Source organism: Lichenostomus cassidix, unplaced genomic scaffold (assembly GCF_008360975.1).
Source record: "Lichenostomus cassidix isolate B80296 unplaced genomic scaffold, HeHo_3.0 HiC_scaffold_564, whole genome shotgun sequence".
NCBI lineage: Eukaryota > Metazoa > Chordata > Aves > Passeriformes > Meliphagidae > Lichenostomus > Lichenostomus cassidix.
This window is the reverse complement of record NW_028147380.1, coordinates 1-24,991: the sequence shown is the minus strand read 5'-3', so window position 1 is coordinate 24,991 and position 24,991 is coordinate 1. Positions and strand designations below refer to the sequence as shown.

The window sequence follows — 24,991 nt, the reverse complement described above, 5'->3', positions numbered from 1 at the left end:
GAACACCAAGACAGGGCTTTCCTTGGATTTGAGCACAAGGCAGGGAATTCCTTGGATTTCAGAGAGATGGATCCAATCTCTCCTGGCATTCCCAGAGTGGTTTTTTATGGATCCAATCTCTCCTGGCATTCCCAGGAGCACCAGGCAGGGCATTTCTGGGATTTGAGTACCAGGCAGGGCTTTCCAGGAGAGGTACTGGGCTGGGCTGGGATTGGGGGAAGGATGGGTGGATGGGGAATCTGGTGTTAGTTTGGGAAGTGGAAATGGAAATCACTGAATGGCTGAGGTTGGGAAATGTTTTTGGGATCATCGAGGCCAAGCTGTGCACAATCCCAACATCCAGGGATTGATTCCCAACATACCAGGCAGGGCTTTCTTGGGATTTCAGAGAGATGGATCCAATCTCTCCTGGAATTCCCAGAATGGTTTTTTATGGATCCAACCTCTCTGGAGTTCCCAGGAGCAGCAGGCAGGGAATTCCTGGGATTTGAGCACCAGGCAGGGCTTTCCTTGGATTTGAGCACCAGGCAGGGCTTTCCAAACGTCAGGAGAGGTACTGGGCTGGGCTGGGATTGGGGGAAGGATGGATGGGTGGGGAATCTGGTTTTAGTTTGGGAAGGGGAAGGGGAAATCACAGAATGGCTGAGGTTGGGAAATATTTTTGGGATTGTCGAGGCCAAGATGTACTCGATCTCAGCATCCAGGGAGTGATTCCCAACATACCAGGCAGGGCTTTCCTTGGATTTCAGAGAGATGGATCCAATCTCTCCTGGCATTCCCAGAGTGGTTTTTTATGGATCCAACCTCTCTGGAGTTCCCAGGAGCACCAGGCAGGGCTTTCCTTGGAAACTGGGAGCACCAAGCAGGGCTTTTCCTGGGATCTCAGCACCAGCCAGGTGCATTCCTTGGATCCTGGGAACACTAGGCAGAGCTTTCCTTGGATCCTGGGAAATATCTATTATATCTGGGAAATACCTATCCTATTCTCTTCCTCTTTGGAGCATTCCCTGGATTCTGAATTCCCAAAAACCCACCCCAATCCCCGTTTCTCCCAGGCGTGCGCCCCGAGCGGCTGGCGGTGTTCGACGAGGAGTGCTGGCAGCTGATGGAAGCCTGCTGGGATGGAGATTCCTCCCAGAGACCTCTGCTGGGCATCGTTCAGCCCATGCTGCAGGGAATCATGGACAGGCTCTGCAGAGCTCCCTCCGAACATCCCAACAAAGGCCTGGATGATTCCACCTGAATCCCTGGAATCGCGGAGGGGAAAAGGAAATAAAATCCGGGAATGGCCGCGGGGGGAATTCCAGACTCCTCCAGGGAAGGAGCTGAGGGAGGCTTGGCGAGGTGATAACTCCATCCCACCCCTTTATCCCGATGGAAACACGAGGGGAAGGCATGGAAAATCCCAAATTAAAACGGGAATTTTGGCGATGCCACCCCAAAGAGGGACAGGGGAAAAAAAAAAAAAAACCCAAAAATCCCTTCCCGGTAATTTTGGGATAACCATCCCGAATCCCTCAGCCATTGGCACTAATTCCAGAGCGCTTGGAGAGGAAGGAAAAGGCACAGAAGTTTTTAGGATAGGAAGTGTTGGGAAGCTCCCAGGAGTTTTCCAAGCACTGGAAATGTTTACATGGACAGGAGCAAAGCTTTCTTGTTTTACTCCGGGGACTCGGAAAACCCCACTTGGATAAGCTATTGAATCCCTAATCCCACCTTTTTTCCCTCTTTTTTTTCCCAATTATTTGGCTCCCTGAGATTCCTTGGAATGGCTGGAAAAACCTGCCCTTGCTTCCATATTTGTAGCACCAAAAAAAATCTCCTTGCAATTATTATTATTATTATTATTTTTTCCGTGGGGGAAAGTGCCAAAAATTCCTTTTTTTTTTAAAAAAAATTGGGATTTGGGGCTCGGAATGAACGGGAAGGTCAGGACAGTTTTAAATTGGGCTAAGTCTGGATGGGAACATTTTTTTTAAAAAATGAGGTTTTTCCAGCTTTTTTTTTTTTAAGTTGGAGGAGGGGAGAAAACATCCTTCCTTCTCCTGCTCAGTTTCACTCCAGGGCTGGAATTTGGATGGAAAAAGAATAAAAAAAAAATGGGGATAGGGGAGGAATGGGCAAGGCTGTTCCTGGAATTCCCAGTTTATCTGGAGCAGGAATTGCAGCTTGGTGACTCCGTGAGGAGTTGGGAGTTCTCCAGGGCATGGGCAGGGATTCCTGGGATTCCCAGGAAAAGCAGGAATGTGGAATTCCCTGGCAGGATGGGTTTGCGTGGGAATCTTCTCCTTTCTTTGTGCAATAAATGGATTTCAGGAGCTTTTTATGGAGAGGAAAGAAAAAAAAAACAAAACAAAAAAAAAAAAGCTTTTTTTTTTTTTGTTTAATTCCCTGTGGGCATTGTGTGGGATGTGCTGGCATTCCTGGTGGGATTGGGATGGATCTGGAATTCTCCTGGAATTCCCAGAGTGGTTTTTTTATGGATCCAACCCATCCTGGAATTCCCAGAGTGGTTTTTATGGATCCAGCCCCTTTTTGGCACTCCAGAGTGGATATTTGCTGGCATTTCCAGGTGGCTTTTTATGGATCCAACCTCTCCTGGCATTCCCAAAATGGTTTTTTATGGATCCAACCTCTCCTGGAATTCCATTTTATGGATCCAACCTCTCCTGGAATCCCAGAGTGGTTTTTTTATGGATCCAACTTTTCCTGGAATTCCCAGAGTGGATTTGTGCAGATCCAACCTTTCCTGGAATTCCCAAAATGGTTTTTTATGGATCCATCCTTTCCTGGAATTCCCAGAGTGGTTTTTTTGGGATCCAACTGCTCCTGGAATTCCCAGAATGGTTTTTTATGGATCCAACCTTTCCTGGAATTCCCAGAGTGGTTTTTTGGGATCCATCCTCTCTCCTGGAATTCCCAGAGTGGTTTTTCTGGATCCATCCTCTCTCCTGGAATTCCCAGAATGGTTTTATGGGATCCATCCTCTTCTGGAATTCCCAGAGTGGTTTTTTGGGATCCAACCACTCCTGGAATTCCCAGAGTGGATTTTGTGGATCCATCCTCTCTCCTGGAATTCTCAAAGTGGTTTTTTATGGATCCATCCTTTCCTGGAATTCCCAGAGTGGATTTTTGGGATCCATCCTCTCTCCTGGAATTCCCAGAGTGGTTTTGTCTGGAATTCCAGAGTGGTTTTTTGGATCCATCCTCTCCTGGAATTCCCAGAGTGGTTTTTCGGATCCATCCTTTCCTGGAATTCCCAGAGTGGTTTTCCTGGAATTCCCTGAGTGGATTTTTGGGATCCATCCTCTCTCCTGCCCAGCTCCAGCTGCTCGTGCCAAGAACTCCCACACACTCCTCCAAAGCCCAATCCCAGTTTTCCCACCCCAGGACTCCACTAACAGTATTAACCTGCCTGGGGAGGGGGGAAATCCTCTGGAAAATCCTCTGGAAAATCCTCTGGAAAATCCTCTGGAAAACCGGGAGAGTCCAGCGCAGTCCCTGGGAATGGCTGGAGGGAGTTTGTGTAAATAATAAAAGTCTGAATAAACCTGAAACCTCTGCAGCTCCACAGCTTTTCCTGTCTCACCATCCCAAACTCTCCCCCAATCCCTTTTTTTGGTTTTGGTTGGGATTTTCTGGAGTTCCTCTGGGATTTTTTGGGGGGGAATTTTGGCAGCTGGAATGTGGGAATCTGCAGGTTTTCCCAAATTTTGCAGCTCCTCCTGGGCCTGAGCTTGTGGTGGGAGATTCTTCCCTTTTTATCCCTAAATTCAGGGTTTTCCACGTGGTTGGAGCAGGGGAAGGAAGGAATCATCATTTCATGGAAAAATTCCAGAATTTTTCAGTCCAAAGTGGTGCCAAACTCAGTGAGCTGAGCTGAGCTCTCATCCCAGCCTGGCTGCAGAATTTGGGAATGGGGAGAGAAGAGGAGCCCCTGCCTTCCTGGACCCCAATTTTACCTTCAATAAACACCCAAAGAACTATTCTTTTCCTATTCTATTCTACTTTATTTCTATTCTATTCTGCTTAATTTCTATTTCTATTCTACTCTATTCTACTTTATTTCTAGTCTATTCTATTCTATTTTACTTTTTCTATTCTATTCTATTTAATTTCTATTTCAATTCTATTCTACTTTATTTCTATTTCTATTGTATTCTACCCTATTCTACTTTATTTTTATTCTATTCTACTCTACTCTGCTCTACTCTACTCTATTCTATTCTACTTTATTTCTATTCTATTCTACTCTATTCTACTTTATTTCTATTCTTTGACTTTAATTCCATTCTGCTTTATTTCTATTCTATTCTATTCTATTCTATTCTATTCTATTCTATTCTATTCTATTCTATTCTATTCTATTCTATTCCATTCCATTCCATTCCATTCTATTCTATTCTACTTTATTGCCATTCTATTCCATTCTATTCCATTCTATTCTACTTTATTTCTATCCTATTCCTTTTTTCCCAAAAGCAGCCAGACATTTCCAGGACCAACTCCTGCTCTCTCCATCGCTGTCCCCTGGCTCCCTGGCAGTGTCCCCGGCCAGCTGGGAGCAGAGGGACAGCGGGAGGTGTCCCTGTCCTGGAACGGGATGATTTCAGCGTCTCTTCCATCAAACCATTCTGGGATTCTGTCATTGATCTGCTCCAAACTCAACCTGCTCCCAGTACTTTCCATGGTCTCGGCTGGGGCAGCAGAGCCAGGACGGGGAAAATAAAAGGAATTCAAGAGTGTGAACGAGACAGCGCGATACCCGCACGGTCCCACCTTCCCCCTTCTGTTTTAATTAATTATTTTAATTATTATAATAATTACCATCGCTGGTTCCCTAGCGCCCCCTGCCGGCCGCCCGCCGCTCCGGAACCCTCGCGCTCGGCAGCGCGACCCGCCCGGCCCTTTCCGCGCGCCGCTCCGGGGCTGCCCGCCGCGCTGCCTGCTCCGCGCCGCCGCTCCGCGCAGCCATCCCCGCCCTGCCGCCGCACCGGAGCCAGCCGCGCCTCACCGCAGGGCGGGACGGGCTGAGCCGGGCCGGGAGGCGCCGGGAGCCGCTGCGGGGGCGGAGGGAGGGAGCGGCCGTTCGGCAGGCGGAGGGCGAGGCGCCGGGCCGGGCAGGGCCCTCGGGGGTCCTTGGCGACGGGAGCGGAGGGAGCTGAGGGAGCGGGAGCGGCGGCGAGATGAACCTGGAGCTGCTCGGTGCGAGCGGGGAGGGAGCGGGAGCGGGTTGGGAGTGGGGTGGGGATGGGAACGGGACCGGGAATGGGAATGGGAACGGGAATGGGGAGGAGCTGGGAGCGCGGGGCGGCGGGGGCGGGACGGCGGCGCGGTGAGCCTGGAGCTGCTCGGTGCGAACGGGAACGGGATAGGAGCGGCGGGCTGCGGGACCGGGAGTGGGAATGGGAGCGCGGGGCGGTGGCGGATGAACCGGGAGCTGCTCGGTGCCAACGGGAACGGGATAGGAACGGGAATGGGAGCGCAATGGGAACGGCGGGCTCCGAGACCGGGAACGGGAATGGGATGGGAGGGATAATGGGATGGGATGGGAAGGGAAGCGGAGCGCGGGGCGGTGGGGCAGTGAACGGGGAGCTGCTCGGTGCCAACAGGAGCGGGATGGGAAATGGGATGGGATGGGATGGGATGGGAGCGGGAGGAGCCACGGGATCAGGGAGTGACGGGGCAATGGGAATGGGAATGCAGAATGAGCCGGGACCGGGGGGCGACAGGACCGGGACAACCGGGGGCGGAACCGGGGCGGGGCCGGGAATGGGGCTGGCTGAGCCGGGAGGCTCCGGGAGCGGCGGGATCGGGAATGGGAATGGAAAGCTGGCTGAGCCGGAGAGCTCCGGGAGCGGCGGGGCTGGACCGGGACACCGGGTAAAGAGACCCAGGCCGGTGTTAGCGGAGCCTCGGCGGAACCACCTCGCTCACCCAGCCGCTGCTCTCCCCTTCCTCCGCAGAGTCCTTCGGCCAGAACTACCCCGAGGTAACCGCTCTCCCCGCCCCGGTACCACCCCCGGTACCACCCCCGGTGCCCCCCGGCTCGGCGGGGCTGCGGGCAGCTTCACCGGCCGCTCTGACCGGGCCGGGGCACCGCGCTGTCCCCGCAGGAGGCCGACGGGACGCTGGACTGCATCAGCATGGCGCTGACGTGCACCTTCAACCGCTGGGGCACTCTGCTCGCCGTGGGCTGCAACGACGGCAGGATCGTCATCTGGGATTTCCTCACCCGCGGCATCGCCAAGATCATCAGCGCTCACATCCACCCCGTGTGCTCCCTGTGGTGAGCGGGGCAGGGCGCGGGGTGGTCTGGGAATGGGCATGGAATGGGCATGAGATGGGCATGGGATGCCAAACACAGGTCATGGAATGGTAATGGAATGGTCAGGGACAATGGTCATGGGATGGTCATGGAAGAGCTCTAGAATGGCGCTGGAATAGTCATGTGATGGTAATGGGATGGTCATGGAATGGTCACGGGATGGTCATGGCATGATCATGGAGTAGTTGTGGAATGGTCATGGGATGGTCTGGAAATGGTCATGGAATGATCACGGAATGGTCATGGGATGGTCATGAACCGGAATGGTCAGAAATGGTCATGGGACACAATGGTCATGGAATAGCACTGGGATTCATCCCAGGGGGAGAGAGAAGGGCTGGGTTTGTCCTTTCTGCCAGGGAGAGTTTGGGGTGCAAGGAGGAAGGAGCATCCAGGGAATGTTTGGGTTCTTGCATTGCTTAAAGGGCTGCAGGGGAGCTGGAGAGGGATTTGGGATGAGGGGTGGAGTGACAGGATTAGGGGGAATGGCTCCGTGCCGCCAGGGATAAATGGGATATTGGGAAGGAATTCTTCCCAGGGAGGGTGGGCAGGGCTGGGATGGAATTCCCAGAGAAGCTGTGCTGCCCCTGGATCCCTGGAGGTGTCCAAGGCCAGGCTGGAGCACCCTGGGATAGTGGAAGATGTCTTTGCCTATGGAATGGGATGGGATTTTAGGTCCTTCTCACCCTAAACCATCCACAACTCCCTACTTTCCATCAGCAATCACATTTTCCCCTCACCCTCCCTCCCTGCCCCTCACTACCCCATTTCCCTCTGATCCCATTTCCCCCTGGCTGCCTCTGCCACCTCCCAGGAACAACCCTAACAGGAGTTCCCTCTGTGTGCTGCAGCTGGAGCCGGGATGGCCACAAGCTGGTCAGTGCCTCCACCGACAACATCGTGTCCCAGTGGGACGTGCTGTCCGGAGACTGTGACCAGCGGTTCCGCTTCCCCTCGCCCATCCTCAAAGTCCAGTACCACCCCCGGGACCAGTGAGTGCTCTGGGAGAGCACTGGGATGCTCCCAGCGGGGTGGAGCTGATAGTTGTTGGGGTTTTGTGGTGTTTTTAGAGTGGAATTGTGGGTTTGGGGAGTTGTTTTGGGGTTGGGTTTGGTGTGGGTTTGTCGGGTTTGGTGTGAAAAAAGGAGGATTGGGTTTGGGTTTGGGTTTGGGTTTGTTGTGTGGAGGATTGGGTTTGGGTTTGGTGTGAGAGGTTTGGGTTTGGTGTAGGAGGTTTGGGTTTGGTGTGGGAGGTTTGGGTTTTGGGTTTGGGTTTGGTGTAGGAGGTTTGGGTTTGGTGTGGGAGGATTGGGTTTGGGTTTGGGTTTGGGTTTGGGTTTGTTGTGTGGAGGATTGGGTTTGGGTTTGGTGTGAGAGGTTTGGGTTTGGTGTAGGAGGTTTGGGTTTGGTGTGGGAGGTTTGGGTTTTGGGTTTGGGTTTGGTGTAGGAGGTTTGGGTTTGGGTTTGGTGTGGGAGGATTGGGTTTGGGAGATTTGGGTTTGGTGTGGGAGGATTGGGTTTTGTGTTTGGGTTTGGTGTGGGAGGATTGGGTTTGGGTTTGTTGTGGGAGGACTGGGTTTGGGTTTTTTGTGGGAGGTGAACAGGAGGAGGAACACCTGTGGAAGGATTGGGACAGGAGGAAACTCTTGGAGATGTGTGTGGGAATGTCTCCTTGGGTTTAAAATCACTGCACAGACTTGGACAAGAAATCAAACTAGAACCAAACTTAACATCATTTTGCTGTTTAAGTACCAAAAATAAAGCAACAAAAATCCAGATACTCCACATTCCCCAATCCAGATCAATGCCTTTTTTCCTCTAAATGCAGCAATCCTTTTCCATGGTAAGAATTCCCACCTTCCCCCCTCTCCCTGCAGGAACAGGGTGCTGGTGTGTCCCATGAAGTCAGCCCCAGTGATGCTCACCCTGTCAGACTCCAAGCACGTGGTGCTGCCTGTGGATGACGATTCTGACCTCAACGTGGTGGCTTCCTTCGACAGGAGAGGGGAATACATCTACACCGGCAACGCCAAGGGAAAGGTGAGCCTTCCAGCTGGGAATTTCCTCCTGGAATTTCCTCTTGGAAAGGGTGGTCAGGCTTGGGAACTGCCCAGGGAGGTTTGGAGTCTCCACTGCTGGAGGTGTCTGAGGAATTCCTCGGTGCTCAGGGTGGGGATTGAGCACAGCTTGATGATCCTGGAGGGATTTTCCAGCCTCAGTGATCCTGGGATTGCTGTCTGACTTAGGCCTTTGAGTTCCTGTTGTGGTTCACCCATTTTTGGGATCTTCTCCCAGCATTCCTCTTGTCTTTCACCCATTTTTGGGATCTTTTCCCACTGTTTCTTTGTCTTTGGGACAACACATTTTTGGGATCTTTTCCCAGCGTTCCTCTTGTCTTTACCCCATTTTTGGGATCTTTTCCCATTGTTCTTTGGGACGACACATTTTTGGGATCTTTTCCCAGCATTTCTGTTATCTTTGCCACATTTTTGGGATCGTCTCCCAGCCTTTCTGTTGGTTTTGCCCCATTTTTGGGATCTTTTCCCTGCATTTCTGTTCTTTGCCCCATTTTTGGGAGCTTTTCCCAGTGTTCTTGTTGTCTTTGGGACAACACATTTTTGGGATCTTTTCCCAGCATTTCTCTTGTCTTTGCCACAGTTTTGGGATCTCTTTCCAGCATTTCTGTTATCTTTGCCCCAGTTTTGGGGTCTTTTCCCAGCCTTTCTGTTGGTTTTGCCCCATTTTGGTGATCTTTTCCCTGCGTTTCTTTTCCCTGCCCATTTTTGGGATCGTCTCCCAGCATTTCTGTTATCTTCACCCCATTTTTGGGATCTTTCTGGGCTCCCTGAGAGCCACCAGGAAGGAGCTGAGTGACAATGACCCCACTGACCGTTCTCTGTCTGCTCAATCTGCAGATCCTGGTCCTAAAAACAGACACTCAGGATCTTGTTGCTTCCTTCAGAGTGACCACAGGCACCAGCAACACCACGGCCATCAAATCCATCGAGTTCGCCCGCAAGGGGAGGTCAGTGCCTGCTTTGGGATCATCACCATGCTCTGCAAAACCCCATAAATCTTTTGTGGGACAGAATTCCTGGGTTTTTTTAAGGTTTTATGTGGTTTTCCCCCAGCTGCTTCCTGATCAACACGGCAGACAGGATCATCAGGGTGTACGACGGGAGGGAAATCCTGACGTGCGGCAGGGATGGGGAGCCTGAGCCCATGCAGAAACTGCAGGATCTGGTCAACAGGTGGGGAAAAGGGATATGGGGCTGGGTATGGGGTTGGGGACAGGGATTGGGGTTGGAGACAGGGATTGGGGTTGGGGAAAAGGGATGGGGAGCCTGAGCCCATGCAGAAACTGCAGGATCTGGTCAACAGGTGGGGACAGGGATGGGGTTGGGATATGGGGTTGGGGATAGGGACATGGGGTTGGGGACAGGGATTGGGTTGGGGCAGGGATATGGGATTGGGCACAGGGATAGCTATAGGATCTGGTCAACAGGTGAGGGACAGGGATGGCTCTAGGATTTGGGGCACAGGGACAGGCACAGGGATGTCTGTAGGATCTGAGGAACAAGGAGAGGCACAGGGATGTCTGTAGGATCAGGGAACAGGGATGGCACAAGGATGGCTGCTCTTTTCCCGGGTTGCTCAGGCACTGGGAAAGGCTCCCCAGGGAATCCACAACCCCAAAGGCTGTGGGATGGTTGGACAACACTCTCAGGGATGCAGTTGGGAATTTTCGGGGTCTGTGCAGTGCCTGGGGTTGGATCAGTGACCTTTTGGGGTCCTTTTCCACCCAGGATATTCCCCCACCTCACATTCCATCCCACATCCATCCCCAGCACATTCCACACTAAGAACACAAATTTCCATTCCGAATTTACCCCAAACACCTCCAAAAACCCCCACTTCAAAAACCCCTGAAGCCGGGAAACACCCAAAACCCCACCCCAACCCTCAACCCCACCCCTCACCCCTGGAATTCCCAAAATTCCCATTGCAGGACCCCCTGGAAGAAGTGCTGTTTCTCGGGGGACGGGGAGTACATCGTGGCGGGGTCGGCCCGGCAGCACGCCCTCTACATCTGGGAGAAGAGCATCGGCAATTTGGTGAAAATCCTCCACGGAACCCGCGGGGAGCTCCTGCTGGACGTGGCTGTGAGGAAGATTTTCCTATTCCTTGAAGGGTTGGAAGGTTGAGATGTCCTAATTGGGTTTGCTAATTAGTAATTGGATTTTTTTGATTGAATCCAGTGGCATCCGGTGCGGCCCATCATCGCCTCCATCTCCAGCGGGGTTGTGTCCATATGGGCTCAGAACCAAGTGGTGAGTGGGAGATTTGGGATCATCCCTTGGGAATGGGGCTAATTCCAGAGGGATTTGGGCTGCCCCTGCATCCCTGGGAGTGTGCCAGGCCAGGCTGGAGCAGCCTGGGATGGTGAAAATTGTCCTTGCCTATGGAATGGGATGAGCTTTAAATTCCCTTCCAACGCAAACCATCCCAGGATTCTGTGTGCTGGTTTAGATGGGATTTTGGGAATGAATCCTTCCCTGTCAGGGTAGGGAGGAGCTGGGATGGAATTCCCAGAAAATCCATGGTTGCCCAATCCCTGGAAGTGTCCAAGGCCAGGTTGGAGCAACCTGGGGTAATGAAAAGTGTCCTTGCCTGTGGAATGGGATGAGCTTTAAATTCCCTTCCAACCCAAACCATCCCAGGATTCCATCTGCTGGTTTAGATGGGATTTTGGGAATGAATCCTTCCCTGTGAAGGTGGGAAGGAGCTGGGATAGAATTCCCAGAAAATTTTGGCTGCTCCTGGATCCCTGGGAATGTCCCAGGCCAGGTTGGAGCAGCCTGGGATGGTGATGGGATCCCTCCCTGCTCATGGAATGGGATGGGATTGAAGTTCCCTTCCAACCCAAACCGTCCCAGAGTTCCATATGCTGGTTTAGATGGGATTTTGGGAATAAATTCCTTCCCTGTCCAATCCCTGGAAGTGTCTTAAGGTCAGGTTGGAGCAACCTGGGATAATGAAAAGTGTCCTTGCCCATGGAATGGGATGGGATTGAAGTTCCCTTCCAACCCAGACCATCCCAGAGTTCCATCTGGTTGTTTGGATGGGATTTTGGGAATCAATTCTTCCCTGTGAGGGTGGGGAGGAGCTGGGATAGAATTCCCAGAAAATTTTGGCTGCTCCTGGATCCCTGGGATTGTCCAAGGCCAGATTGGAACATCCTGGGATGGTGAAAATTGTCCTTGCCTATGGAATGGGATGAGCTTTAAATTCCCTTCCAACCCAAACCATCTCAGGATTCCATCTGCTGCTTTAGATGGGATTTTGGGAATGAATTCCTCCCTGTCAGGGTGGGAAGGAGCTGGGATAGAATTCCCAGAAAATTTTGGCTGCCCCTGGATCCCTGGGAGTGTCTGAGGCCAGGTTGGAGCAGCCTGGGATGGTGATGGGATCCCTCTCTGGCCATGGAATGGGATGGCATTTAAATTCCCTTCCAACCCAAACCACCCTAGGACTCCATCTGCTGGTTTAGATGGGATTTTGGGAATGAATTCCTCCCTATGAAGGGATGGAATTCCCAGAAAATTCTGGCTGCTCCCGGATCCCTGGGATTGTCTGAGGCCAGGTTGGAGCATCCTGGGATGGTGAAAATTGTCCTTGCCTGTGGAATGGGATGAGCTTTAAATTCCCTTCCAACCCAAACCACCCCAGGATTCCATGTGATGCTTTAAATGGGATTTTGGGGATAAATTCCTCCCTGTGAAGGTGGGGAGGAGCTGGGATAGAATTCCCAGAAAATTTTGGCTGCTCCTGGATCCCTGGGAGTGTCTGAGGCCAGATTGGAGCAGTCTGGGATAGCGGAAAGTGTTATATATGGGATTTGAGTGTCGTTTATGGAATTCTGCTGGATTTTCAGTGCTTTTATGGAATTTTAACGAATTTTAATAATTCAGGTCGGAAAAAACCCTCTAGACCATCAACCCAACCATTCCCACCACTGTCCCCTTGTCCCCAAATGCCACATCCACAACATTTTAAATCCCTCCAGGGCGTTTGGCATTGCAGGAATCCGAGGAATTCAATTAAATGGAATTTTTATTTTGATTTCTTTTTAGGAAAAAAAATTTATTTTTATTTTTTTGATTTTTATTTTGATTTTTTTGATTTTTATTTTGATTTTTTTGATTTTTATTTTGATTTTTGTAGGAAAACTGGAGTGCTTTCGCCCCTGATTTCAAGGAGCTGGATGAAAATGTGGAATATGAGGAGAGGGAATCAGAATTTGACATCGAGGATGAGGATAAGAGTGAGCCAGAGCAGACAGGTAGGATTCCTGAATATTCCCAGGGGATTCCGAGGGATCCGAGGGAATTGTGGCCACTTGGTGGTGCCAGAAAATCATGGGAAAAAATCGTGGGGAAAAAAAAATCCTGGAAAAAAAATAGTGGAAAAAAAATGTGGAAAAAAAATGTGGAAAAAAATTAAAAAAAAATCCTGGAAAAAAAAATAGTGGAAGAAAAAAAACCTGGAAAAAAAATTGTGGAAAAAAGATAGTGGAAAAAAAAATAATGGAAAAAAAATCATGGGAAAAAAATTGTGGGGGAAAAAAAAAATCCTGGAAAAAAAGTTGTGGGGAAATAAAAATCCTGGGAAAAAAAGTGGGAAAATAAAAATCCTGGAAAAAATCGTGGGAAAAAATAGTGGAAAAAAATTGTGGGGAAAAAATCCTGGAAAAAAAGTCGTGGGGAAAAAAATTGGGGGAAAAATCCTGAAAAATTTGGGAAAAAATCCTGGAAAAAAATCGTGGGGAAAAAAAAAAAACCCTGGGAAAAAAAATTGTGGGAAAAAAAAATCCTGGGAAAAAAAAATGTGGGAAAATAAAAATCCTGGAAAAAAAAATCCTGGAAAAAAAATTGTGGGAAAAAAAAATCCTGGAAAAAAAATTCGTGGAATGAGCGAAACTGTAGTGGAAATTAGGATTATTCGCAGCTCTTCTCATTAGCAGCTTTTAATGTTTCCTGTTAAAGCACTTTTCATAATTTAATTAATTGGATTTTGGCGATTTTAGGAATGAATTTGAGCAGATTGAGAACTGGATTAGTGGAAAAACCAAAATATTTGGGAGATTTGAAATCTTCTCCCTACCTTAATTCTGGAATTATTTTAGTTTTTTTCTACTTTAATAGGAAATATTTTAGATTTGTTTTGTGCTTTAATATTAATTATTTTAGGGTTTTTTTGTGCTTTAGTAGGAGATATTTTAGACTTTTTTGTGCTTTAATAAGGAATAATTTAGATTTGTTTTGTGCTTTAATAGGAAATATTTTAGATTTGTTTTTTGCTTTAGTAGGGAATAGTTTAGATTTGTTTTCTTCTTTAATAGGAAATGCTTTAGGGTTTTTTCTGCTTTAATAGGGAATATATTAGGTTTGTTTTCTGCTTTAATAGGAAATATTTTAGATTTATTTTCTGCTTTAATGGGAAATACTTTAGATTTGCTTTGTGCTTTAATAGGAAATATTTTAGATTTGTTTTTTGCTTTAACAGGAAATACTTTATGTTTGTTTTCTGCTTTAATAGGAAATAATTTAGATTTGTTTTCTGCTTTAGTAGGAAATACTTGGGTTTTGTTTTCTTTAACAGAAAATACTTTAGGATTTTTTTGGCTTTAATAGGGAATATCTTAGATTTATTTTCTGCTTTTATAGAAAATATTTTTGGTTTGTTTTGTGCTTTAGTAGGAAATATTTCAGGTTTGTTTTCTGCTTTTATAGGAAATATTTTAGGTTTGTTGAGTGCATTAGTAGGAAATATTTTAGACTTTTTTTGTGCTTTAATAAAGAATAATTTAGATTTGTTTTCTGCTTTAGTAGGAAATATTTTATATTTGTTTTCTGCTTTAATAGGGAATATTTTATATTTGTTTTCTGCTTTAATAGGGAAATATTTTAGGTTTGTTTTCTGCTTTAATAGGAAATGCTTTAGGGTTTTTTCTGCTTTAATAGGGAACATTTTAGGTTTGTTTTCTGCTTTAATAGGAAATATCTTAGATTTATTTTCTGCTTTTATAGAAAATATTTTTGGTTTGTTTTGTGCTTTAGTAGGAAATATTTCAGGTTTGTTTTCTGCTTTTATAGGGAATATTTTAGGTTTGTTGAGTGCATTAGTAGGAAATATTTTAGACTTTTTTGTGCTTTAATAAAGAATTATTTAGATTTGTTTTCTGCTTTAGTAGGAAATACTTTAGAATTTTTTCTGCTTTAATAGGAAATATTTCAGGTTTGTTTTCTGCTTTAATAGGAGATATTTTAGGTTTGTTTTCTCCTTTAATAGGAGATATTTCAGGTTTGTTTTCTGCTTTAATAGGAGCTATTTCAGGTTTGTTTTGTGCTTTAATATGAGATATTCCAGGTTATTTTCAGCTTGAATTCAGCAGCAAACACCCCAGCTGGTTTTCCTGCCCCAAGCCCTTTGCTCCTGTCTCTCCCACCCTAAATTCCCATTTTTCCCTGATTTCCAGGCGCTGATGCTGCTGAGGATGAGGAGGTGGATGTGACCAGTGTGGATCCCATCGCTGCCTTCTGCAGCAGGTGACAGAGCCTTTCATGACACCTTAATTAGCCTTTTATTGGCACCTTAATTAGCCTTTCATGACACCTTAATTAGCCTTTTATTGGCACCTTAATTAGCCCTTTAATTGATCCCAAACACCTCATGAATAATCCCTTTAATTAATGCATTAATGCCAAACACCTCATTGATAATCCCTTTAGAAAACACAACATCCCTGATATAAAATATATATAGTTGCCTATATAAAAGATAACATTCCCTTTGTAAAACAGAATATTCTCTTTATAAAACACATTCCCTTTAGAAAACACACCATTCCCTATATAAAACCCAGTATTCCCTTTATGAAACACAATATTCTCTACATAAGACAGAACATTCCCTATGAAAAACAGAATATTCTCTTTAGAAAACACAGCATTTCTCTTTAGAAAACACAACATTCCCTACATGAAAACCAATATTCCCTGTATAAACCACATCACTCCCTTTGCAAAGCACATTCCCTATATAAAACCCAACATTCCCTATATAAGCCACAACATTCCCTTTACAAAACCCGTCATTCGCTATATAAACCCCACCATTCCCTCCAGAAAACCCCATACATTCCCTAGACAAAACCCACCATTCCCTATATAAACCATGCCACTCCCTTTACAAAACACAATCCCTATATAAACTACATCATTCCCTATATAAACCACACCATTCCCTATAGAAAATACAACATTCCCCATATAAAACACACCATTGCCTATATAAACCACAACATTCCCTGTATAAAACCCAGCATTCCCTATATGAAACACATCATTCCCTTTACAAAACACATTCCCTATACAAACCATGCCATTCCATATATAAAACACATCATTCCCTTTACGAAATGCAAGATTCCCTATATAAAACCCACCATTCCCTATATAAAACCCACCATTCCCTCTATCAAACCACATCATTCCCTATATAAACCACAACATTCCCTATATAAAACACAACATTCCCTTTACAAAACACATTCCCTATATAAAACCCAACATTCCCTTTAGAAAACACAACATTCTCTGTATAAAACCACATAGAAAACACAATCCCCATGTAAACCATATCATTCCCTATATAAAACCCACCATTCCCTATATAAAACATGACATTCCCTTTACAAAACACATTCTCTATATAAAACCCAACATTCCCTATATAAAACATTGCCTTTATAAAACACAACATTCCCTACATAAAAACCAATATTCCCTATATAAACCACTCTATTCGCTTTACAAAACACATTCCCTATATAAAACACATCACTCCCTTTACGGAACACATTCCCCATATAAACCACATCATTCCCTATATAAAACATATCACTCCCTTTACAAAACATGACATTCCCTGTACAAAACCCATCATTCCCTATATAAAGCCCAACATTTCCTATATAAAACACACCATTCCCCTTACAAAACACATTCCTTATATAAAACCTAACGTTCCCTTTAGAAAACACAACATTCCCTGTGTAAAACCACATCATTCCCTATATAAACCACATCACTGCCTTTACAAAACACACCATTCCCCTTAGAAAACACACCATTCCCCTTAGAAAACACACCATTCCCCATATAAAACCCACCATTGCCTATACAAAACACACCATTCCCATTACAAAACACATTCCCTATATAAAACCCAACATTCCCTTTAGAAAACCCAACATTCCCTATATAAAACCACATAATTCCCTTTACAAAACACAATCCCCATATAAACTACACCATTCCATATGTAAAACACACCATTCCCTATATGAAACACAACATTCCCCATATAAAACCCACCATTGCCTATATAAACCACATCATTCCCTATATAAAACCCAACATTCCCTATATGAAACACATAATTTCCTTTACAAAACACACCATTCCCTATATAAAACCCAATGTTCCCTATGTGAAACACATAATTCCCTATATAAAACCCAACATTCCCTATATAAAACACACCATTCCCTTTACAAAACACAATCCCTATATAAACCACACCATTCCCTATATAAAACACACCATTCCCTATACAAACCCCATCATTCCCTATACAAACCCCCCCATTCCCTATACAAACCCCCCCATTCCCATCCAAACCCCCCCAAACCCCTCCAACACCCCTTCCCCCAACCCCTCCTCTCCCTGTCCCCGCAGTGACGAGGAGCTGGAGGACTCCAAAGCCCTGCTGTACCTTCCCATCGCCCCCGAGGTGGAGGACCCCGAGGAGAACCCCTACGGCCCTCCGCCCGACGCCGTGCCGAGCTCTCTCACCGACGAGGGGCTCGGCAACGAGAAGAAGAGGCAGAGCTCCTCTGACGGCCCTCAGGCCCCCAAGAAAAAACCCAAAACCACCAACATCGAGCTCCAGGGAGTCCCTAATGACGGTGGGTGGGGTTGGGGTGGGAGTTGGGGTCACCGCGGGGGTTGCGGGGTGGTGGGGAAGGTTTTGGTTTGTGAAGGGAATGTCGTGTTTTGTAAAGGGAATGTAAAAGGAATTGTGTTTTATGTAGGGAATGTCATGTTTTATATAGGGAATGTTGTGTTTTATATAGGGAATGTTGTGTTTTATATAGGGAATGTTGTGTTTTATATAGGGAATGTTGTGTTTTATATAGGGAATGTTGTGTTTTATATAGGGAATGTCGTGTTTTATAAAGAGAATGTTGTGTTTTATATAGGGAATGTCGTGTTTTATATAGGGAATGTCGTGTTTTATATTAGGGAATGTTGTGTTTTATATAGGGAATGTCGTGTTTTATATAGGGAATGTCGTGTTTTATATAAGGAATGTCGTGTTTTATATAGGGAATGTCGTGTTTTATATAGGGAATGTCGTGTTTTATATAGGGAATGTCGTGTTTTATATAGGGAATGTTGTGTTTTATAATGAGAATATTCTGTTTTATACAGGGAATGTCGTTTTATAAAGACAGTGTTCTGGTTTGTAAAGGGAATTATCATGTTTTATACAGGGAATGTGTTTTATATAGGAAATGTGTGTTATATAGGGGATGTTGTGTTTTATAAAGGGAATATTCTGTTTCATAAAGGGAATGTCATGTTTTATAAAGACAATGTTGTATTTCATAAAGGGAATTCTCATGTTTTAAATAGGGAATGTGTTTTATATGGGGAATGGTGTGTTTTATATAGGGAATGGTGTGTTTTATGATGAGAATATTCTGTTTTATAAAGGGAATTATATATATGTGATAATTCCCTTTATAAACCATATAAAACACAACATTCCCTATATAAAACATTCTCTATATAACACAGAATATTCCCATTATAAAACACAACGTTCCCTATATAAAACACATTTCCTATATAAAACACATTCCCTATATAAAACATGACAATCCCTTTTATAAAACAGAATACTGTCTTTATAAACCATATTTCCTTTATAAAATATGACATTCCCTTTATAAAACAGAATATTCCCATTATAAGACACAACATTCCCTATATAACACACATTTCCTATATAAAACACATTCCCTATATAAAACATGATAATTCCCTTTATAAAACAGAATATTCTCAGTGTAAAACAGAATATTCTCATTATAAAACTCGCCATTCCCTATATAAACCACAATATTCCCTATATGAAACACGTTATTCCCTATATAAAACACATCATTCCCTATATAAGACACATCCCCTATATAAAACACATTCCCTTTATAAAACACAATATTCCCTGTATAAAACCCACCATTCCCTATACAAAACACACCATTCCCTTTATAGAACACAATGTTCCCTATATAAACCCCAATATTCCCTATATAAAACACACCATTCCCTATATAAAACACACCATTCCCTATATAAACCTCAATATTCCCTATATAAAACACACCATTCCCTTTATAATACATGAAATTCCCTATATAAAACACACCATACCCTATATGAAACCCACCATTTCCTATATAAAACACAATATTCCCTATATAAACCCCAATATTTCCTATATAAAACACACCATTCCCAATACAAAACGCACCATTCCCTATATAAAACACACTTGTCCCTTTATAAAACACAAAATTCCCTATATAAACCCCAACATTCCCCACACAAAACACACCATCCCCTTCCCCTACACCCCCACCCCCTTTCTGACCCCAAAACCCCCACAACTCCCCCATTTTTCCCCCCTAACCCCCATTTCTCCCCCACCCCAGAAGTCCATCCGCTGCTGGGGGTGAAGGGAGATGGTAAATCCAAGAAGAAGCAAGCAGGCAGGCCGAAAGGATCAAAAGGTAAAGACAAAGATTCTCCATTTAAACCGAAACTCTACAAAGGGGACAGAGGTTCTTTACCTCTGGAAGGAGCAGCCAAGGGTAAAGTGCAGGCGGAGCTGGGCCAGCCCCTGACAGGTAAGGATCTGCTGTCACCGTCCCTGCCTTGCTTGGTGGCCTTGCTGTGTGCTCACCTGACCTCCTGGGGGCTCCCCAAAAACGCTGCCTCCCTGCTCAGCTGCTGCCAGGACAGGCAAAATTGGGAGTTTTGTAATATTCCAAATATTGGGAGTGAAACTCATCCCTGTGTTCTGCATACGGAGGGATTTTTTCAATCAAAAACGCATTTTATCCCTTCAAAACTCATTTAGTCCCATCAATGACTCCCCTCAGCTGATGCAGAATTCATCAAATACCCAGGTTGGGTTGATTTTTGGGGGAAATGGGAATAGCAAAGGATGCTGAAGCCATAATTGATGTTTTTTGCCATCCTGGCCTTGCTGTGTGCTCACCTGACTTCTTCTGGGCTTCCCAAACACGCTCCCTCCCTGCTCAGCTGCTGCCAGGACAGGCAAAATTGGGAGTTTTGTAATATTCCAAATACTGGGAGTGAAATTCATCCCTGTGTTCTGCATATGGAGGGGTTTGTTGAATTGAAAACTCATTTAATTCCTCCAAAACTCATTTAATTCAATCAATAACTCCCCTCAGCTCATGCAGAAATTGGAAAATACCCAGGTTGGGTTGATTTTTGGGGGAAATGGGAATAGCAAAGGATGCTGAATTAATAACTGATGCTCACCTGACCTCCTCAGACCTTCCAAAAAACACTGCCTCCCTGCTCAGCTGCTGCCAGGACAGGCAAAATTGGGAGTTTTGTAATATTCCAAATACTGGGAGTGAGATTCATTCCTGTGTCCTGCATATGGAGGGGTTTGTTGGAGGAAAAACGCATTTAATCCCTTCAAAACTCATTGAATCCCATCAATAACTCCCCTCAGCTCATGCAGAAATTGTAAAATACCCAGGTTGGGTTGATTTTTGGGGGAAATGGGAATAGGGAAGGATGTTGAAGCGATAATTGATATTTTGTGCTCACCTGATCTCCTCAGAGCTTCCCAAAAATGTTCCTTCCCTGCTCAGCTGCTGCAAGGAGAGGCAAAATTGGGATTTTTGTAATATTCCAAATATTGGGAGTAAAATGCATCTCTGTGTCCTGCATATGGAGAGTTTTGTGGAGGAAAAATGTATTTTATCCCTTGAAAATTCCCCTTCAAAACTCATTTAATCCCATCAATAACTCCCCTCAGCTCATGCAGAAATTGTAAAATGCCCAGCTTGGGTTGATTTCTGGGGGAAATGGGAATAGGGAAGGATTCTGAATTAATAACTGATATTTTGTGCCATCCGGGGCAGGCAGAGGGACAGAGGAGGGAGGAGGAAAAGGAGCATCAAAAATGAGAAATATTTGGAAAGAAAGAGGAAAAGGAGCATCAAAAATGAGAAATATTTGGAAAGAAAGAGCAAAAGGAGCATCAAAAATGAGAAATATTTGGAAACTAAGAGGGAAAGGAGCATCAAAAATGAGAAATATTGGGAATCAAAGTTGGGATAAAACCCAGGAGCTGCAATTCCTATAGGAAAATATAAAATTTCCTATTCCCAGCCTTGTTTAAATCCCAGTGGCTGCACACCAGGATGAGTTTTGGATTCTCCTCCTTCACAGTTGCTGCAAATCAGGATGAATTTGGGTGAATTTTGATGCATTTTGATGAATTTTTATGAATTTCCCCCTTTTTTTGCCATATTTCTCTGTGTGCCAAAGCAGGACAGTTTCAATCACTTCTGTAAGTCCCAGAGAGACTCAAATTATCCAATTTTCTCTTTTTTTTTGGGAAAAATTCATCCCAGCCCAGCCCAGCCAGCACAGTTCTGGACCTCACTGATTTTACATTTTAGATTTTATATTTTAGGTTTTTTATTTTAGATTTTTTTTAAAAATTTCAACCCAGAACAACTCCCAGAATGGATTTGATCTCCCGAATTTTGCATTTCCTTGAGCTCAGCAGCTGCTGCCGTGGATTTGAGGCTTTTCCAGGAGGGATTGATTGATTTATTCCCATTTTTTCCTCCCCTCACTGCTGCTCCCATGCTGCCCACCCTGCTCCTCCGTGCTGCTTGTTGTTATCTGCAGGGAAAAATGGGATATTTTGGGGGATATTTTATAGGATATTTTATGGGATATTTTATGGGATATTTGATGGGAATGTTGTCTGGGATTCCACTGAACTTTTCCACCTGGAAAAATCCAGGAATGGGAAAATCAGGAATATCTTTGGTTGGGGTTTGGGAGGTGCTGAGGAGGTTTTGGGGTTAGGATTTTTTTGGGATTTCCCAATTTTTTTGGGGTGTTTTAAAGGATATCGGGGATCACTTGGATCCTCAGCAAGCCTGTTAATTATTGCTTTGATCCCTGCTAATTAGCATGGTGATCAATTAATATAAATGAGAGTGGAAATAAATATAAATATAAATATAAATATAAATATAAATATAAATAATATAAATATAAATATAAATCATATATATATTTCTGAATAAATATAAATAATATAAACACCCTGAAAACTGAAAATTGAGATTCCCAAAGAGATTTCCAATCCTTTGCTTCCAAACAAATCCTGAATACTCTGATTTTCCATCCTTGAGGAAAACCCCTGGATGAGCAATGGGTGCTCTCAGGAAAATGCTTCAATATTTAATTAATATTTAATTTTTGCTCAGCTTTCCCAAGGGATGCTGATTGTTCCTAACTCCTTGTTTTGTCTGGAGTTTTTTTCCTGCTGGGAAATCCCATTCCCAATCCCTCTGGAATATTCCAATGGACATTTTCCTAGTTTTTCCATTTTCCTCCTCCTTCCCCAGCCCTGTCTGGGAGGATTTTGGGATGAATTTGCTGTCAGTGCTGATCCAACCAGGATTTCTGGGATTTATTTCCCTGCTTTGGGATCCAAATAGGATTCCCAAGCCAGCACAGCAATCTGGGAATTTCCTTTGGGGTTAAACCCAAATTCCAGCTGATTTTCCCACCTTCTGGAGGTGGCAGAACTCCCAAAAATCTGCTTTTAGTCTTTGATGGCTTTGGGGTGAAGGGAAATTGGGAAAAATTTTTGGAGTTCCTGTTTTTCCAGGAAGCTCCTGGGGTTTGGTTGTTTGGGGTTTTTTTCCCTGGATTCTTGGAGTTTCTGGGGTTTGTTTTATTTTGTTGGGGTTTTTTTCCCTGAATTCTTGGAGCTCCCATTTTCCCAGGAAACTCCTAGGGTTTGGGGTTTTTTTTCCCCATGGGTTCTGGGAATTCCTGTTTTTCCACAAAGCTCCTGGGATTTGTTTTTTGTTTTTTATTTTCCTGGATTCTTGGAGTTCCTGGGGTTTGTTTTGTTACTTTTTCCCTGGATTTTTGGAGCTCCTGGTTTTCTATGAAGCTCCTGGGGTTTGGGTTTTTTTCCCTGGATTTTTGGAATTCCTAGTTATCCAGGAAGCTCCTGGGCTTTGTTTTGTTATTTTTTTTCCCCTGGATTCTTGGAATTCCTGTTTTCCCACAGGAGCTCCTGGGATTTGTTTTCTGTTTTTTATTTTCCTGGATTCTTGGAATTCCTGGTTTTCCAGGAAACTCCTGGGGTTTGTTTGGTTTTTATCCCTGGATTCTTGTAGCTGCTGGTTTTCCACAGAGGTCCTGGGATTTGTTTTGGCTTTTTCCCCTGGATTCTGGGAATTCCTCTTTTTCCAGAAGGCTCCTGGGGTTTGTTTTTTGGGTTTTTTTTCCCCTGGATTCTTGGAGCTCCTGGGGTTTGTTTTATTATTTTTTTTCCTGGATTCTTGGAACTCCTGCTTTTCCAGTTTCTTGGAACTCCTGGGGTTTGTCTGGGATTTTTTTCCTGGATTTTTGGAGCTCCTGGGGTTTGTTCTGTTATTTTTTCCCCTGAATTCTTGAAGCTCCTGTTTTTCCACAAAGCTCCTGGGGTTTGTTTTGTTAATTTTTCCCTGGATTCTGGGAATTCCTATTTTTCCAGGAAACCCCTGGGGTTTGTTTAGTTATTTTTTCCCCTGGATTCTGAGAATTCCCACTTTCCCTGCCCGCTCACCTCTCCCTCTCTGCTCTCTCTAGCAGGTGGTGCAATCTCAGAGTTGCTATGAAGATTCCTTTATTCCCTCCTCCCTCCCCTCTCCCAGCACTCCTCGTGGGAATGCTGGAAAAGCACGGACTTGATCCCCATGGATTCAGGGAGTGATCCTGGCGGGAATGACTCTGGAAAAGTGGATTCAGGGGAGAATTCCCAAATTTTTTTTAGGCGGGAATGACTCTGGAATGAAGAGGGGAGCAGCGACTGTTCTTCCCTCTCCGCGGATCTGCTGGCTCAGGGTGCCCTAAAGGCATGGAAAAGGCTTGGAAAACCCCAAAGGAATGTCCCAAAATCCCAAAGGAGTGTCCCAAAATTCCAAAGGAATGTCCCAAATCCCCAAGGGATTCCAAAGGAATGTCCCAAATCCCTGCCCCAAAGGCAGCTTGGCCCCTTTTCCTGCCTCTCCAGAGCCTCTCTGCCTCGATCTCCCAAAATCTCTCGTCATTCCCGGATGGAAGAACAACCCCAGTGAGTGTTTTTATTCCTGACTGTTATCCCGCAAAAAATCCCATTTTTTCAGCTGGGAATTCCTGCTTTTTCTGGGAAAACCAGCCTGGAATTCCCACTGGGATGCAAAGAGCCGAAACCCCTCTGGAATCTTTTATTTTTCCCACGGGAAAAGGAGCAGTTGGAAGCAACTTTAGATTAAAAAAAATCTCCTTTTCCAATGTTTTTTTTTTTTTTCCCAGCCTGTGGTTCCAAAATTGCTGGAATTCCCTCCTGTCCTTCCCAATTTTTTTGTTCATCTTTTCTCTGGAAAACTCCAGGAAAAACCGAGCTCCTCCTTCTCTGGGGGAGATAAAACCAGAACCGATTTTTTTTTTTTTTCCCCTCCAAACTTTTCCGAAAAGAGTTTCTATTTTTCCCACTTCTGGGATAAAAATGGAAGCTGACAGCTCATTCCCAACCTTTTATTCCCTCAAAATTCCCCTTTTTAGGAACGACAAGAGGCACTTTTCCCCATCCAGCACCCCCAGCTTGGCACCTCTTGTCCCAACATCCTGCAGAAAGGAGATTTTTCATTCCCAAATCCCATTTTTTTTCACGGACTTTGGAATTCCGTTGTTTCCCCCCGGGTGGAAGTTCTCGGGATTATCACGGCGTGTTGGAATTTCCCAAATATCCTGCAGGCATGAAAAGCAGGAAGGGAATTCTGAAATGATTCATTCGCAGCCAGAACTGCCTGAGACCCAAAAATGGGGGAGAGAGAGAGAGAAGAAAATCAGAGGTTTTGAAATTTCTCAAAACTTGGATGTTTTCATTTCCGCCTTTTTTGCTTTCGTTTTATGGAATTCACAACCACTGAGTACAAAATCTGAATTTTTTTGTTGGTTTTCTCTGCTTTTGGGGTGATTCTGTTGTGTCCAACTCACCCCTGGCTGCTCTGCCTGAACCCCCAGGGTTTCGGAATTCCCAGGCTGTGGTTCTGCAGTTGGATTAAAACATGGAATTCCTTGGCTTTTTCCCCTTCTCCAACCCTCTGTACAGTGGAAATGCCCTGGCTTTGTTTGCTTCCAGCTCTTATTTTATTCCCTGTTTTATTCCCATCCTTATTTTATTCCCTGCTTTATTTCCTGT

The 24,991-nt window shown here is 44.9% G+C and overlaps 1 protein-coding gene and 2 long non-coding RNA genes across 8 annotated transcripts; 2 read left to right on the top strand and 1 right to left on the bottom strand.

Annotated features, from left to right (window-relative positions):
* Window positions 1–2,474: 2,474 nt before the first annotated feature.
* On the bottom strand, window positions 2,475–3,093 carry LOC146423274 (uncharacterized). 3 transcript variants are annotated; one of them, XR_014847599.1, is made up of 3 exons: window positions 3,028–3,093; window positions 2,865–2,990; window positions 2,475–2,531 (listed from the first exon to the last, which is right to left on the bottom strand). It is a non-coding gene; the product is annotated as an uncharacterized LOC146423274 (long non-coding RNA). The 3 variants fall into 3 exon arrangements; XR_014847600.1 differs by lacking the exon at window positions 2,475–2,531 and adding an exon at window positions 2,556–2,664; XR_014847598.1 differs by lacking the exon at window positions 2,475–2,531 and adding an exon at window positions 2,686–2,784.
* Window positions 3,094–3,129: 36 nt separating this feature from the next.
* On the top strand, window positions 3,130–3,557 carry LOC146423273 (uncharacterized). The gene is made up of 2 exons (XR_014847597.1): window positions 3,130–3,188; window positions 3,226–3,557. It is a non-coding gene; the product is annotated as an uncharacterized LOC146423273 (long non-coding RNA).
* A 1,516-nt stretch (window positions 3,558–5,073) lies between these two features.
* Window positions 5,074–24,625, top strand: LOC146423272 (retinoblastoma-binding protein 5-like). Of its 4 annotated transcripts, none has more exons than XM_085044947.1 (14): window positions 5,074–5,205; window positions 5,967–5,992; window positions 6,117–6,289; window positions 7,180–7,320; window positions 8,206–8,368; window positions 9,244–9,353; window positions 9,460–9,579; window positions 10,338–10,491; window positions 10,588–10,659; window positions 12,554–12,671; window positions 14,868–14,937; window positions 17,131–17,360; window positions 19,176–19,253; window positions 23,401–24,625. In XM_085044947.1, exons 1-14 carry the CDS (start codon window positions 5,187–5,189, stop codon window positions 23,424–23,426), a joined length of 1,500 nt encoding a protein of 499 aa, XP_084901073.1. In that variant the 5' UTR covers window positions 5,074–5,186; the 3' UTR covers window positions 23,427–24,625. The 4 variants fall into 4 exon arrangements, with proteins under 4 accessions (XP_084901073.1, XP_084901072.1, XP_084901071.1 ...); XM_085044946.1 differs by having other exon boundaries at window positions 23,398–24,625; XM_085044945.1 differs by having other exon boundaries at window positions 19,176–19,370.
* Window positions 24,626–24,991: the final 366 nt, after the last annotated feature.

What these genes read in the sequence shown, in the direction of transcription:
- LOC146423272 (XM_085044944.1), top strand. An exon ending in CAGTACCACCCCCGGGACCA is followed by an intron (nt 7,321 to 8,205) that starts GTGAGTGCTCTG and finishes CTCTCCCTGCAG; the next exon opens with GAACAGGGTGCTGGTGTGTC. An exon ending in CTGCAGGATCTGGTCAACAG is followed by an intron (nt 9,580 to 10,337) that starts GTGGGGAAAAGG and finishes TTCCCATTGCAG; the next exon opens with GACCCCCTGGAAGAAGTGCT.